This window comes from Microtus oregoni, unplaced genomic scaffold (assembly GCF_018167655.1).
Source record: "Microtus oregoni isolate MIOR12 unplaced genomic scaffold, Mior012 000016F_ref0000370, whole genome shotgun sequence".
NCBI classification, from domain to species: Eukaryota; Metazoa; Chordata; class Mammalia; order Rodentia; family Cricetidae; genus Microtus; species Microtus oregoni.
This window is the reverse complement of record NW_024543075.1, coordinates 18,586,990-18,601,238: the sequence shown is the minus strand read 5'-3', so window position 1 is coordinate 18,601,238 and position 14,249 is coordinate 18,586,990. Positions and strand designations below refer to the sequence as shown.

General features: G+C 53.5%; 2 protein-coding genes across 3 annotated transcripts; both read right to left on the bottom strand.

Moving 5' to 3' along the window:
- Positions 1 to 268: 268 nt before the first annotated feature.
- Lat (linker for activation of T cells) lies at positions 269 to 5,603 on the bottom strand. Of its 2 annotated transcripts, none has more exons than XM_041667102.1 (11): positions 5,226 to 5,603; positions 5,024 to 5,090; positions 4,909 to 4,943; positions 4,604 to 4,679; positions 4,414 to 4,460; positions 4,303 to 4,332; positions 4,154 to 4,220; positions 3,988 to 4,082; positions 975 to 1,037; positions 813 to 875; positions 269 to 714 (listed from the first exon to the last, which is right to left on the bottom strand). In XM_041667102.1, the coding sequence occupies exons 1-11, from the start codon at positions 5,326 to 5,328 to the stop codon at positions 629 to 631; spliced, it is 732 nt and encodes a 243-aa protein (XP_041523036.1). In that variant the 5' UTR covers positions 5,329 to 5,603; the 3' UTR covers positions 269 to 628. The 2 variants fall into 2 exon arrangements, with proteins under 2 accessions (XP_041523036.1, XP_041523037.1); XM_041667103.1 differs by having other exon boundaries at positions 4,604 to 4,611; positions 5,024 to 5,051.
- A 494-nt stretch (positions 5,604 to 6,097) lies between these two features.
- Positions 6,098 to 14,001, bottom strand: Spns1 (sphingolipid transporter 1 (putative)). The gene is made up of 12 exons (XM_041667213.1): positions 13,402 to 14,001; positions 13,237 to 13,302; positions 11,265 to 11,401; positions 10,118 to 10,269; positions 9,961 to 10,027; positions 8,809 to 8,954; positions 8,418 to 8,573; positions 7,933 to 8,122; positions 7,584 to 7,649; positions 7,235 to 7,333; positions 6,778 to 6,949; positions 6,098 to 6,423 (listed from the first exon to the last, which is right to left on the bottom strand). The coding sequence occupies exons 1-12, from the start codon at positions 13,640 to 13,642 to the stop codon at positions 6,329 to 6,331; spliced, it is 1,587 nt and encodes a 528-aa protein (XP_041523147.1). The 5' UTR covers positions 13,643 to 14,001; the 3' UTR covers positions 6,098 to 6,328.
- Positions 14,002 to 14,249: the final 248 nt, after the last annotated feature.

The following is a 14,249-nucleotide window of genomic DNA, read 5'->3' as shown; positions in this document are numbered from 1 at the left end:
ACCTAGACCCATAGGTCATGTATGTCCACCTTCACAAACATCCCACAAAGAAAAGGGCAGCCCTCAACCCAACACTTCCTTACCCAGCCTTCCAGGACCCCAAAACCAACAGGGCTGCTGACATCTGTACACATCTGTACTCCCAGCACCAGGAAGGCAGAGGCAGGATGATCACCCACATGTTCAAGGCCAGCCTGATCTATACAGCAAGACCCTGCCCCAAATAAAAACAAAAACCAAAAGGAAGACTTCGGACCATAGGGGCCTTTATTCCATGACAGAGTCAGGCAGGAACAAGATTCATTCTCAGGCTTCATCAAAGGTGTAGAATACTGGGGACATAGATTGGACCCCAAAGTAACAATAAATTAGGAGAGATTCTCAGGTTGTTGACAAGGCAGAGGTCAAACGGGATTCCTTTAGAGCCACTCCCAGCTGCCCAGTTCCACCCTCCCAGCAAGGCTAGTTCCAGGACAGATGGCTGCAGCTGGAACACAACAGGGCAGGGGAGACAGCAAGGGCAGAGTCACCGAGTCATGAAACCACTCAGGTATCCAGAGCCAGATGTGCCTAACAGCTGGAGGTGGCCAGGAAGCGGTCCTGGCCAGAAGACCTGCTCACCAGGCTCTCAGTGAAGTTCCTGCAGGTTCTCATAATCGGGAGCTTCTTCTCCCTCCACTCCTTCATCTTCCACTTCCTGGGAGGTCACAGTGGCTGGGAGGGAAAGGCAGAGGGAGATTGGTGTTCAGTCCGCAGGCTACCTGCTCAAGGCAGCTCTCCAAACTTCTGCCCCCTTCCACGTTGGTACACACCCTGCTCAGCACCACTCACTGGCTGCAGCTCCTGGGACACATTGACATATTCCCGGCTCCCATCTGTGGAGGACAGATCAAGAGGGACAGTCACGGGAAGGACAGGCCACGGGAAGGGTGGGGAGAGGCTATAGGACATACATGGGGTACAGAGCCACCTACCCAGGGACGCTTCTGCACTGTCCTCACTCTCAGGAACATTCACGTAGTCTTCACCCGACTCCACTGCAGGACAGCCATTGCAGTACAGTGACTAGAAGACCCTCAGCCAGGCACTGCTTCCCAGAAGCCCCCCTGGTCTCCAGACACAACCTTCCCCCTGAGACAGTCCCACAGAATATTCAGGAAAAGCAAGGGGAGCAGCCTGGGCAAGGGCCAAGAAGATGGACAGAGATCGGCTGAACCAGGGCCACCGGGAAACAAAACAGTACGCCACAGTACGGCTGGGAGCAGGGAATCAAAGGCGCTCAGAGGACAGACACCTTGGTGGCATGTGAAGGAGGTGGCACACTTGGCCCAGATGGTGTCCTGTCTTCATCAGACCTGTCTGGCTACTCGATATTACCAGTCATTACCCACACCGCATTTTCCCAGGCCCACACACATCATTTGTTCTGTTACATTGCTTGTTTGGTTTCACAGTTGCCTGGTTTCTGTATGAGCAAGTAGACAAGCGGGGCTTTGGAGCCAAATATCAGGGTCCAAATCCCAGCTCCAGCACCAGCCAGCTATGTAACCTCAGGTAAGTTACCTCAACATTCTATACCTCAGTTTTCTGTCTGTAGAATAAAGTTCGTAACAGGACCTGCCCACAGGGACTATTGTGAGAATGTTGAAACAGTAAATTGTAAAACCAAGCCTGCCATATACTATGTGCTACTAAGTATCTATTCATAAACCTGCTGGACATGGCGACACAGGCTTGTGGTCCCAGAAGGCTGAGGCAGGTGGTAACTTGAGCTCTGGGTTTAAAGACAGAACTGGGTGGGCATCACTAGAGCAAGACTATGTCAATCAATCAATCAGTCAACAGAAATGAATGAACGAACCCTAGCATAGTACGGAAGAGAAGAGCAGGAGGGGAGGAGTAGTCAGAGGAGCACCCAGGAACTGTGAGGTTTAATGAGTTATATGTACTACAAGGGAAGAAAGCAGGTCCTCGGTCACCAGCAGCTCCTTTAGTATCTTCGTGTGTGTGCTAGGCAGATGCACCCACGAACACACAGAGGCTTTATCCACTCCACCTCAGATCCTTGAGATACGGCCCCTAGCAATGATTCTTTTATCATTACAATTTTGCTGAGTTGACATACTAATCCCTAACATAATCCAGCAGACATACCCAGGAAATAAGAGAGGGGATGGATGAATGGGTGGATGGATGGATGCATGTATGGATGGATAGATGGATGGAGAATCACTTAAACATTCTCAGGGTACAAGAGAGAAATCACAAATTAGAAATCTATATTACAAATGGAACCAGAGGCCAGGTGGAACATGCCTATAATCCCAGCACACAGAAGGCAGAGACAATTGGATCGCTGAGTTAAAGGCCAGACTAGTCTACAAAAGCAAGTTCTAGGACAGCTGGGACTACACAGTGAGATTCTGCCTCAAACAAACTGAAAAACCACGCAGGGCCAAGGTATAGACACAATAGTCTAGGGTAAATGCAGAAGGTTGGGTGTTCTGAATTAAAACTCCAAAATTCAGAATATTCCAAAATTCCAAACCTTTTAAGTACTGGTATGATGCCACAAATGGAAATTTCTACACCATGAAACTTTGGTTTCATGCAAAAGGTTAATTAAAATTTTCATAAACTACCTCCAAGGCTAAGCATGGTGGCACACACCATCTCAACACCCAGGAGACAGAGACAGGCAGATCTCTGTGAGTCTGAGGCTAGCCTGGTCTACGTATCGAGTTCCAGAACAACTGAGGCTATACAGTGAACCCTGTCTCAAAAAAGCAAAACAAAATTCTACCTTCAAAAAAATAGCCAGGCCGGGCGGTGGTGGCACACGCCTTTAATCCCAGCACTTGGGAGGCAGAGGCAGGCAGATCTTTGTGAGTTCGAGACCAGCCTGGTCTACAAGAGCTAGTTCCAGGACAGGCTCCAAAACCACAGAGAAACCCTGTCTCGAAAAAAAAAAGAATAGCCGGGCGATGGTGGTACATGCCTTTAATCCCAGCACTCGGGAGGCAGAGGCAGGCGGATTTCTGGGAGTTCGAGGCCAGCCTGGTCTACAAGAGCTAGTTCTGGGACAGGCACCAAAGCTACAGAGAAACTCTGTCTCGAAAAACAAAAAAAACAAAAAAAAATACACATACATACATACACACATATATAGTATGTGTATATAAATATATATGGTGTATATAAAGCACAAATGAATTAATTCCATGTTTAACCTTGAGTTCCATCCCCAACAGAATTCATTATATGTGTATAAATATTCCCAAATCTGCATCTAAGAGTTTCAGGTAAGGGATACTCACGCCACAGCAAGAGAAGAGACTGAAAAACTGAAAATCACCAAACACTAAAGGAGAGCGGGAAGGAAAGAGACCAAGGCAGAAAAATGCAGCCCAAGAGGAACAAAGACCACATGGTAAGCAGAAGAAAGCTTCAGAGAAGAAAGAGTGTGAGTGAGAGAGACAGACAGACAGACAGACAGACCGAGAAACAACCTCTAACCAAAGTTCTTACAGATATATTAGATGATATTGCTTCCATGGAACAAGAACAGGGTACTATATAAAAAGAACACTCAGAAGCCCAAAAAGAGCTTTCAAGTAAGAAAAGTGGATTTTTTTCTTTTCTTTTGTTGGTGGTAGTGCTGCTGCTCTGGTTTTTGAGACAGGGTCTCATTATGTCATCCAGGCTAGCCTCAAACAACCCCCCTACCCAGACTCTTGATGCTAGGGTTACAGGCGTGTGCACTCACGTCCAACCAAGAAATAAAATCAGGACATTCAGACCACAGACAAAAATGATAAGATAAAGAGGGTGGAAAGGTGAAAGGAAAAGCCAGGCAATCAGAAGTGAAGAGCAGGAAGCCCAGCATCTGAAGGAGGAAATGGAAGGGCAGCGATCGTCACAGAAATGAGAAGGAAGAGAGGAGCAGCAGCACATGGCGGAAGGAGGTGGATAGAAACCCCGTCTCACTGGAGTAGGCGCTGTCCCGGAGGCCAGGGTTGCCGGGCACAGGAGCAGAGGAGACGACGGGAATGGTGGCAGGGGTGCTGTCAGGAAGCACCTCTCTGGAAGGAAGGAATGAGGAGGTAAGCAAGGGGACCCAGCTTCCACTCCCACCCTCCGCCTCTCCACTCACAGGTAGCCCTCATTGGGGTAGTCCTCCTCGTCCTCCTCGTCGTCCTCCTCATTCTCAGAGGTTCGCTCTGTGTGGAACGAGAAGTCAACATGACCTGGGACAGACCCAGCCTCCCCCACCCCGCCCAGTGCCCCAGACCCTAGACCCACCCTGGTTCTCGTAGCTCGCCACACTGTTGACTTCAAAGAGAGGGAGAGGAAGATGGAGTCAGTGCAGGCTGCACGCCCTCTCCCCAGCCCTCTAGCCCTGTACCCCCTTACCATCATTTGAATCCTGCTGGCAACCCCCAAAGGGCTGTGGGGATCTCCTGGAAGTCAAAGGTCAGGGAAAAGTTCTAGATAGGACTCTGAGGGTAAGAGGCATTACAACAGGGAAAAAGTCACCCCACCCCCCATCCTAGAAGGTGAGGAGGCACAGCGGATCAGAGGGAGGGAGTTGAGGGGTACTCACAGGTCTGGCTGCACCAGGGGTGGGACGGAAGCAACAAAAGGATATGAAGTGTCAGTTGTTGAGGGGCTGGTTATCTCTGAGGACATAGAACCAAGCTGGAGGGGACTCCAGACATTCCCCCCACCCACCCATGTCAAGGCCTCGAAGGACAGATGTACCCATAAACACCATAAACACCCTAAACAGGCATGGGGGCTCCCACTTTCCCCCAACCCAACCCAGATAACAGCCCTGCAGACAAGTTAGGGACAAAGAAAGGCACACTCCTGAGAACCCTCAAGGAAGGCCAAGGACACAGAACTTACGAGTTGGTTTGATGAAGATACTGCTTGGGTACAACCTGGCAGGAAAAAGGCAGCCTGAGTACAGGGCCAAGTGGGAACAAAGGGAAGACACAGGGCAACGGGACTGAACACTCACCTTTCTGTGGACACACTGTCATAGGAAGCTGGAGGAGAGAGGGCCAACGAGGCAGGATCAGGGTACACTGGGAACAAAGATGTTCAGTCCCATCCTACCCCTCAAGCAGGACTGAGGTACAAATGATCAGAGGGAGCCAGGGGCTGGGGAGAGGATCCCATGGGGTAACCAGTGTCCAATACCCCACAGCTCCCCCACTTACCTGGCAACTCACGGCAGCGCACACACAGGGCAGCCAGGAGCGTGACCAAGAAGGGCAGCAACAGGAGGCCCAGCCCCATGGGGCTCAGAGTGTCTGCTTCCATCTGCAGAGCACCTGGCCCAGGCCCCGCTGCACCGCAGCCCCTCCAGGCAGAGTGGCAGCAGGGGTGTGGGACTGAGTGGGCCCCAGCCTGGGATCCAGTGGCAGGTAGCTGTGTGCTTCTTTGGGGCTCAATGACCCCCCGCTTCCGTGCTGGACTGAGTGGAGATCAGTGTTGGGAGACGCTGGTCCCAGAGCCTGAGCTGGGGCCTGTGCCCCAGCTACCAGTCGCCTGATCCCTATGCCCAGCTGTACCAGCCCCTTTCTTGTTCCCCGCCTGCTTCTCCTCCTCACCACCCGCGTGCGACAGGAAGCTGTGGTGAAGGCAGGAAATCATCAGGCTCCTCAGCCGGCTGCGCCTGCCCCCTACCCACTCACCCCCACCCAGTTGTGGGAAGGGGGAGGAGGCAGAGGGACTAAGTAAAGGAAGGGGTCCGAGGCAGCCCCTCCGCTAGGAAGGGAGACACGTGCCAGCCAGGCAGGCTGTGACCTCCCCATCCCTGGAGGGGAGACTCTGCAAGGGCAGCACTGCCCCCACCTTGCAGGCTTGCCTCTGGGAGATCAACTTCCAGGGGACCACAGTGAGTCACAGTCACACCGAACCAACTCACTCGGAAGAGAGCGATCCTCCTTCTATATCACCCAGCCCCGAAGACAGGGACTCACCCACAGGGTGACCCGACTGCCCCTGGTAAGTCCTGAGGCTACAGACATTCCCTGAAACCAATGGCACCCACAGAGAGACAAGTAGCCGGTCATAGTCTGCTTACAAATTTTATTCCATTACAAATAGCACCAAACTCCTTGGGTTGCCCTAATAGATAGGACCCCCCCCCCATTTCTGGACCCCCATCTCTTCCCTGGGCTGCCCACGTAGTGTCTGGGAGCTGGGACATATCCCAAGGCTTCCTCCTCGGACCTGGATCTGTTGAGGGCTTCTGCCTGGGCACCTCCTGGGGTGGGCCCAGGGCCTGTGCACCTGTGGCTGGATGGGCAACAGCTCCTCAGATGAGAACGCTGGACACAGGGACACGGGTAGAACGGCCTCGCTGAGGGACCACAATCCGGTCATCTGAAGGCCCTGTCTCCTGCAACAGACCTGAGGGAAAAGGGTCAGAGCCGAGGCCAATCAGATAAGAGCCAGCAAGGGGAAAGGTGAAAAATGGGGCTGAGGGGCAAAGACGAGGCAGCAGTGAGAGCCCTCAGAACCTTAAACTCAAAACTGAGTGGGTGGTACTGAGAAGCTAGTACCCTTGACCCTGGCAGGTGGTACTGAGAAGCTAGTACCCTTGACCCTGGCAGGTGGCTGGTGGCTTGGGCCTGGGCTGACGGGACAGTCTGAGTGGTGGGAGAGCTGTGAACTAAGAGATGTGGGGTGCAGACATGTGAGTCAACGGATGGACAGACTGACGGACAGTACCATGAGTGTGGGCCGACCGTGGCCCCCACTGACCCTGCACGTGGAGTTGAGCCCGCCGGCGGTCATCCTCAATGAACATGGCAGTACCCAGGAAAGCCGCGCCACCCAGGGCCCCAACGAAAGCACAGAGCATGAGTGAAAACTGCAGGGCCCGGAACTCGGACAAGAAGGAAGCGGGCCAGCTCCGTCGGAGGCGGTCAGAAATCTGTCGGGACGAAAGAGTCAGAGACCCAGGGATGGGGAGCCCTAAACACCAAGAAAATGAAAACTGGACCCTAGCCACAGCGTGAGACCCACAGCCCCAAAGGTAAAACCTTCACACAGCTTCCTCCCATCCACCAGAGGCACCAAGGGGGAAAGTACCACAGGCGGCTATTGCCTAACTAGGCCAGACCACCCCATCCACCTAGGCTCCTGTCACCAGCCACCTGCCAGGGTAGGGAGTGCCAGATTCCAATAGCATCCCATCCCGGTCAAGGATAGTACTCACTAGACCAATGAGGTAAGGGCTCCCAGCATCACCTAGCAAATGGGATAGCACGATCTGGAAGGCCTCGGCAGTGGAGCGTCGAGTAGGGATCACCACATACTGGGGAAGAGGGGAACTCAGTAAGGGTCCCAGAAAAACCAAGGACAAAGCCCACTGTAAGCCCAAGGCAAATTTGTCACTGAGGTCAAGGACAGGCAGACGTGGGACAAGGCAGGCCCAGAGGCCCCTCTGTGGCTGGGCTCTGCAGGACACACGCAGCTGAGATTTGAGGGGAAAGGCCAGAATTCGGAACAAGTGCCACCTTCTGACCCCGATCCCTGCCCCCTTCAGCCTCTGCCCACTTACTCACCAGTAGGATGTCAGCCACGATGGCCCAGTTCATGGACAGCAGGGTCTCCCCAATAAAGATAAAAATCTGGAGGGCAGAAGTGGGAGCGAGTCACATGGCCAGGCTTACTTGTCCACCAACTCCCTTAGTCCCCATTGTGCCCCACAAGGCAGGTGCTAGCCTCCATACCACCACCTTACACCTGAGGAAAGGGCCAGGGTTGGGATTTGGAAGAAGGCGTGCCACCTTCAGCCTGCTCTGAACTGCTCTGCTGGCGGTCATCCTCAACGGACACAGTGGTGCCCAAGAAGATACTGCCCCTCCTGCCCCCGTGTAAAGATACCCGCTAGACCCCTGGTATCCGACTCACGTAGGTAGCCACGATGCTGCCTCGGGCACAGGCCAAGGACAGGAAGAGGAAAGGTGCGGAGCCCAGGAGGCCAGCCGCACAGACCAGTGGGTCGGCCCGAGGGTTGAAGCGGCGAAGACGGCGGCTGATCTCCACACCCAGGCCCACACCCAGAACTCCAGTCAGGCACGTGATGAGTCCAAAGATGAGACTAGGGTTAAGCCCAAAGATGAGACTCCCTCCCTGGCATACTCTGCTGTAGGGGCATGGGAGCTACTCCCGCTCCTGCAAGGCCCTGACCCAGAGAGGGCAGTCCACCCCAACTGCCCTCAAACCCAAACCCATCCCACACAGAACCCCGGGCCGTTGTTACCTCATCACACGGGTTCTCGGAACCAGAAACCGAGACTCCAAGAGTGGAGTCAGGACTCAAACCCTCGTGGCCTGAGTCCAAATCCCTGATATCCCCCCACACGCAGTCCCCCCACTCAGCCCCTCCCACGCACCTGTCAGAGGACGAGCATGAGTCTCCAGGGAGACAGGGCAGGGTCTCTCCCAGAACAACACGGGAGCGCAGCAGGAACGCTGGGGCCCAGAGAGCCAGGGAACCAGTGACGAAGGCCACAGCAGTGAAGCCGAGGGAGGACAGGACGAAACTAGGACTGGGAACATTGGGAGGAAGTCAGACCCACAGGGGTGTCCTCTCCTCCTCCCTGGCTTATTCTGCTGTCAGAAGCTGGATGTGACCTATGTGTGTAACTCAGACAAATGCCTCAAGACAGCAATGCCTGGGTCCCCGGCCCCTAATATGGCCTCCTGGCAGGACGCAAAACCTGGCCTGTTTAAAACTTCAGCCCCCGTGGAGGCCTCAGATGTGGAAGAAAGGGGTCAACTCACTTTCGTGCCAGCGCCTTCAGATCTGCCCACCATGAGGTGGGGCTCAGGGGTGGTGAACCCGAGTGCCGCTCCACAGCTCCTCTTGGGGGCTCCTGTACCACCAGGAACAGGAGCAGAACAGCCACCACCCCCAGACCTGGTGTCACCTGGGGAAAGAACAAGCTTTGGGGCACAGGGCAGGGGTATGCTGAGCCCCTGGGGCCATGAGGAGTGAGGAGGACAGACATAAGGGCTGGTTTAGAAAAGCTGGGACTGAGACTTGGGAAGGTTTACATCTGGGGACATCCTATTTTTACAGGCCTAGATTTTTTTTTGTTTTTTTTTTTTTTTTTTTTTTTTTTGGTCACAGCACCCTGATTTTGTTTCAGGGGCCCCCATCTTACTCCACATGGTTCAAACTGATCTAAGGCCTAACCAAAAGGGCTGTTGATCTCCTGCCTGCCGTGACTGGTTACATAATGGACACATGACTCAGGCTCATCCAATCAGAGACCATCTCATGACTATTGTTCAAGGATCTGAGGTACCCAAGTTGCTCAGTTAAAAGACAATCACTTGGGTTTTGTTTGTTTTTGTTTTTCAAGACAGGGTCTCTCTGTAGCTTTGGAGCCTGTCCCGGAACTAGCTCTTGTAGACCAGGCTGGCCTCGAACTCACAGAGACTTGCCTGCCTCTGCCTCCCGAGTGCTGGTAAATAAGGTTAACGTGGAGAAAAGGAAAGTTAAAACAAAACACGAGCGAATCCAGCGGTGGCGTGGGAGTCCTGGGTCAGACTCCACCAGGAAAGCTCGCTCATACTGCAGCTGATTTCTGCAGCTTGCAGCTTTACACCTGCGAGCGAGGCTTTTGGCTCCCTACCGAGGACCAGACTTGTTGCAGGCTCAGCACAGTGAGCACGGCCACGAAAAGGAAATGTATAGGACCAGCAGGCTGGCTTAGTGAGTAAAGGGTCTTGCGGCCAAGCCGGACCACCTGAATTTAATCTCCAGGACCTTCGGCTGAAGGAGAAAACCGACTTCCAAAGTTGACCTGACTCCTACAGGCATGTATACACACACACTTTTTTTAAGTGTGTTTAAAAAGGGAACAATGACGATCAGAAAGGGAGGTCAGCAAGAATGTGGCTGACTCCCCAAACTATAACCAGACTCACCCGCAAAGCCCAGTGCCAGTCCCCGGCCACATCCTTCACTTTGGAGCCTGCAATGTAACCTAGACCACTGTGAGAAGGCAAAGGGGAAAGAGGGCACAAACGGTCAGTCAAACGCCCCGCCAAGCCCCACCCTGCACCAAGCCCACGGCCTACGCACCTGCCCACGGGAATAGCGAAGTAGAAGACGCTGAGCATCCGACTCCGCTGGTCTGCCACGAAGAGGTCGGCGATCAGAGTGGGCGCAATGGTGGAGTAACTGGCCTCCCCGACCCCCACCAGGCCCCGGGTCAGGAGGAGCAGCCAGAAACGCTGGGAAAGGAGACATGGGGGAGGTGGCATCCCACCCTGGAGCCAGCCTCCCAGGAGACATCTCCAGCTAGTGCTGGAGAGGCAGCAGGGACGGCGAGAGGCCTGGGTTTAGAATCACACAGACCTGGCTTGGAATCTTGGCTCCACTTACTAGCTGTGACTTTGAGAAAATAACTTAACCTCTCTGAGCCTCAGTTTCCTCATCTGCAAAAGGGGAACAACAACAGTTTGTTCACATCGATACTGTGAGGGCTTCACACTCGTTAGGTGCAAAATCAGTCTTGGGTTTCTACTGTTCCCTCCCACCTATGATCCCCCCATGGAGAATAATGATCTTAACTGGGGGCTGTCTGCTTACCAAAGGCACCTGGTGCCAAGGCCAGGGCGCGTGATTACCTGAGGGCACTAGGGCCTGGGGCTGATGGGAAGATTTCAAAGACAGAAAAGCATCTGCCAGGGAACTGGGAGGGAACCCTGTGGCATCATGTGTGTTCAGAGTTTTTGGAAGGAAGAAGTGGGTCACTGTGTCAGAGTCTCCCCAGAGATCCAGCAAGGACGGGGCCAGGAGAGCCACATGAAGCAACCAGAACGGCAGTTGTCGACAGAGCCAACAGAGCGGCAGGGGCAGCGATTGAGGGTGGGTGAACTAGGGAAGCGACGGCCGCCCCCAGCTGCTCTCTCACCCACATTAGCTCCAGGCATAAGAGGAAGCCCAGTACCAGGAAGGGAGAGGACAATGCACAGAGATCAGCGGTGAAGTGTTTAGGTGTGCGGTAGGAGAATTGGGGACAAGCAAAATGGTGAGTGAAAGAAAGTTCTAGAAGAAAAGCGAACAGGATAGGGTGGGCAGGTTAATGCAGGCAAGGGAAGGCAAGATCTGTGTACAGTGGCACAGATCACGGAAACTCTAGAGGTTCCCCCACACTCGGTCCAAAATGACTCCAGAGAGCAACAGCAATATTAATGGGGAGTGGGGAGCAAGTTCAGCGCCTCACCTCTCTGGGGATGAAGGATGACCCCAGAGTCACCAGGGACCAGAAGGCAATGCCCCCGCACATGAGGTACTTCCGATTGTACCTGTCACCCAGGTAGCCGAACACGGGTGCCAACACCATATAACTGGAGATGAACACTGGGGGAAGAGCAGAGAGTCATGGCCCAATCCTGGCCCCTTACTGCCCCCCCCCCATTCCAGTTAGGGAGCAGGGTGGAGGAATGCCTAACGAGAGTCACCAGGCCACCTTCACAACTTCCCATAGAGAATGGAGCATCCAGCAGATATGTCCCACCCTTCTACCCAGCCTAAAACAAAATCCACGTTCCACACCGCACTCACGGTGTCCTATCTAATCCAGTCTCTGCACCTTCATGACAACCACCAAGATGGATACCACATTAGGGTTCGGCACTCAGTGTTCCCTCTACCGGGACCATTTTCATTTCTGTCCTGAGTGTCACAAAACTCAACTGCTTCAAATTCCAACCCAGACACATACCAGACTATCATACATCCTGACCCAGACACATACCAGACTATCATACATCCTGACCCAGACTATCATACATCCTGACCCAGACTATCATACATCCTGACCCAGACACATACCAGACTATCATACATCCTGACCCAGACTATCATACATCCTGACCCACATACCAGACTATCATACATCCTGACCAGACTGTCATACATCCCAACCCAGACTATCATACATCCTGATCCAGGCGCATACCAGACTATCATACATCCTGACCCAGACTATCATACATCCTGACCCAGACTATCATACATCCCGACCCAGACTATCATACATCCCAACCCAGACACATACCAGACTATCATACATCCCGACCCAGACTATCATACATCCTAACCCAGACACATACCAGACTATCATACATCCTGACCCAGACTATCATACATCCTGATCCAGGTGCATACCAGACTATCAGACATCCTGACCCCATTTTCCTTTCTTTTTTTCCCTTGGGGCGGGGGAAGCTCACTATATACACAGGCTGCAGTGAGCTCACAGGGGTTCTCAGGCCTTTGCAGAGTTCCCAAGTGCAGGGATTAAAGGCGTGCACCACTACACCTGCCCTAGGCTTTCTTTCACACTCATCCAGCTGAAATTATCACGTTTTAATCAATCCCCTCAGGCACAGGAGGACGTCAGCTCCTGTAGGGGCCACAGCTGGGAGTCTCTCATCTAATTCACAACCTAGCACAAAGCAGGTGTTCAAGTCACCTGTGCTGAACGAAAAGCGGGCAAATGAAGCCAGCTTCTCCTCTAACTCACCACCACCTTGACCTAAGACCTCATTCTCACTTCCCCACACTAAGTACCCCCAGTTCCTCATTGGCCTGGAGCAGGGAAACAAACACTTCCGTTCCCGTTCACCTATCCACTTATGTGACCCTGGGCAAACCCTAATTCTTCTCACCCTCCGAGTTTGCTTATGAAAACACAGGTAACTCCATCAACTCCCTGTGCAAAGCAGGGGGAACGCTACTCCTCAGCCGATGGAGGGGTAAGAAGGCAGGTAAGAATGCCTTACCAAAGTCCTATTAGGCCTACCACTTCTAAGGTGCACCACTAGGCCCTGGCACATAGTAGGTTCTCAGAAAGGAAGGAAGGAAATGAAGACTTCCTGCACAGCAAGAACTCTTGCTATTATTTACTGGTGCCTACTATGTACCATGCATGGCATTTCTTAGTCCTCACAGCTGTCCAAAGAATTAGCCCATTTTATTACTGGCTTGGAGCTAAGAGAAGGTGAGCGTGTTGCCTCCCATCACACAGTAAGTAGCTGGCTGGCTCCCTCGGTCCCAGCTCAACTAGAGCAGTCAAGGTCATTGTCTCCAAGAGCTCTGGCCAATAAGCCCTAACTAGGCAAACCTGCAAGTACGTAACCCAGCCGAGGCGGCAAAAGGCGAGTGGTTGTGTGAGCAGGACCCTCACTCACCAGTCTGGATGAGGCCAGAACTGCTATCTCCGATGCTGAAGAACTGCTCGATGTCTGGAAGAACGCCTGGAAAGAAAAAAATCTCAGGATGAGCACGGAGAGGAGACCCCATCCTGGAGAACTGCTCCCATGCCCATGTCCCTTCTTCCGAATGGCAGTGCATACCAGCCACGGTGAAGCGGTCCATGTAGTTCAGGAGGTTGATGTAACACAGCACAGCCACTATGAGGGTCGAATGGCCCTGAGACAAACCAGTGATACGCTGCAGGCCCTCGCGGTCCGGGATCTCAGGCTCCCCGGACTTAGGATTACCCATGGGCCCTGGCATTCCCGGGTGGCCAGGAGCTGGCCCGTCATCTGGGTCATCAGCTTGGCTGAGGAACGGCGCCGTGTCGGACCCTGCCATGGTTCCAGGAGAATGCAACCGCCCACGCTCCGGTCCCACCTCCGAAGGAAGGAGGTTGGCGAAAGGACGGCGAGGAGGGTAGCCCACGGCCGGCTAGGAGCGTGCTCCGATGCACAGAGCAAAACTGTGGAAAGCCCGGGGCTTCGTCATTCCCTCTGGTCCCGATAGAGAAGAGGATGCGTGAGACGCAGGTGACGTTGGGGACAGGAGTGAGAAGACCAGGACTCAGTCGCCCTTCCCACGCTGATGCTCTCCTCACCCCAGGAAGGAGTGAGCCACACTTGCTGTCGCTCAGTCCCGGAGCTGCACCAAGGCCGCCGCCATGTTACCCCAGAGCAGGTCATGTGACACCGGAGCCCGACCGGAGAAAGTCACCCGGTGCAAGGATTGAGCACGTGACGCGCCACCGACTACGGAAGCCCCCTAGGCTTCTTGAGCTCCTGCACACAGCCAAGTACCATAGCAACCCGACGCTTGTTCCCACTTTCACTAGAAGTCTCTAGGAGGCATCGCAAGTTGGCAAAGCCTTAGATGGAATGCCCATTTATCCTGTTTCTTGTCATCACACAAGATAGATCATAAAGGTTTGGAAATAATACATCTCTAT

Bases quoted from the DNA above. Each gene is read 5' to 3' on its own strand.
- Spns1 (XM_041667213.1), bottom strand. From the start codon at position 13,642: ATGGCAGGGTCCGACACGGCGCCGTTCCTCAGCCAAGCTGATGACCCA. The intron at 8,574-8,808 runs GTGAGTTGACCC...CAATGTTCCCAG, and splicing joins CTGAAGGCGCTGGCACGAAA to TCCTAGTTTCGTCCTGTCCT. The intron at 7,334-7,583 runs GTGAGTAAGTGG...CCTCTTCCCCAG, and splicing joins TCGTGGCTGACATCCTACTG to TATGTGGTGATCCCTACTCG.
- Lat (XM_041667102.1), bottom strand. From the start codon at position 5,328: ATGGAAGCAGACACTCTGAGCCCCATGGGGCTGGGCCTCCTGTTGCTG. The intron at 4,083-4,153 runs GTGAGTGGAGAG...CCTTCCTTCCAG, and splicing joins TACCCCAATGAGGGCTACCT to AGAGGTGCTTCCTGACAGCA. The intron at 1,038-3,987 runs GTGAGACGGGGT...GCTGTCCTGCAG, and splicing joins CCGGGACAGCGCCTACTCCA to TGGAGTCGGGTGAAGACTAC.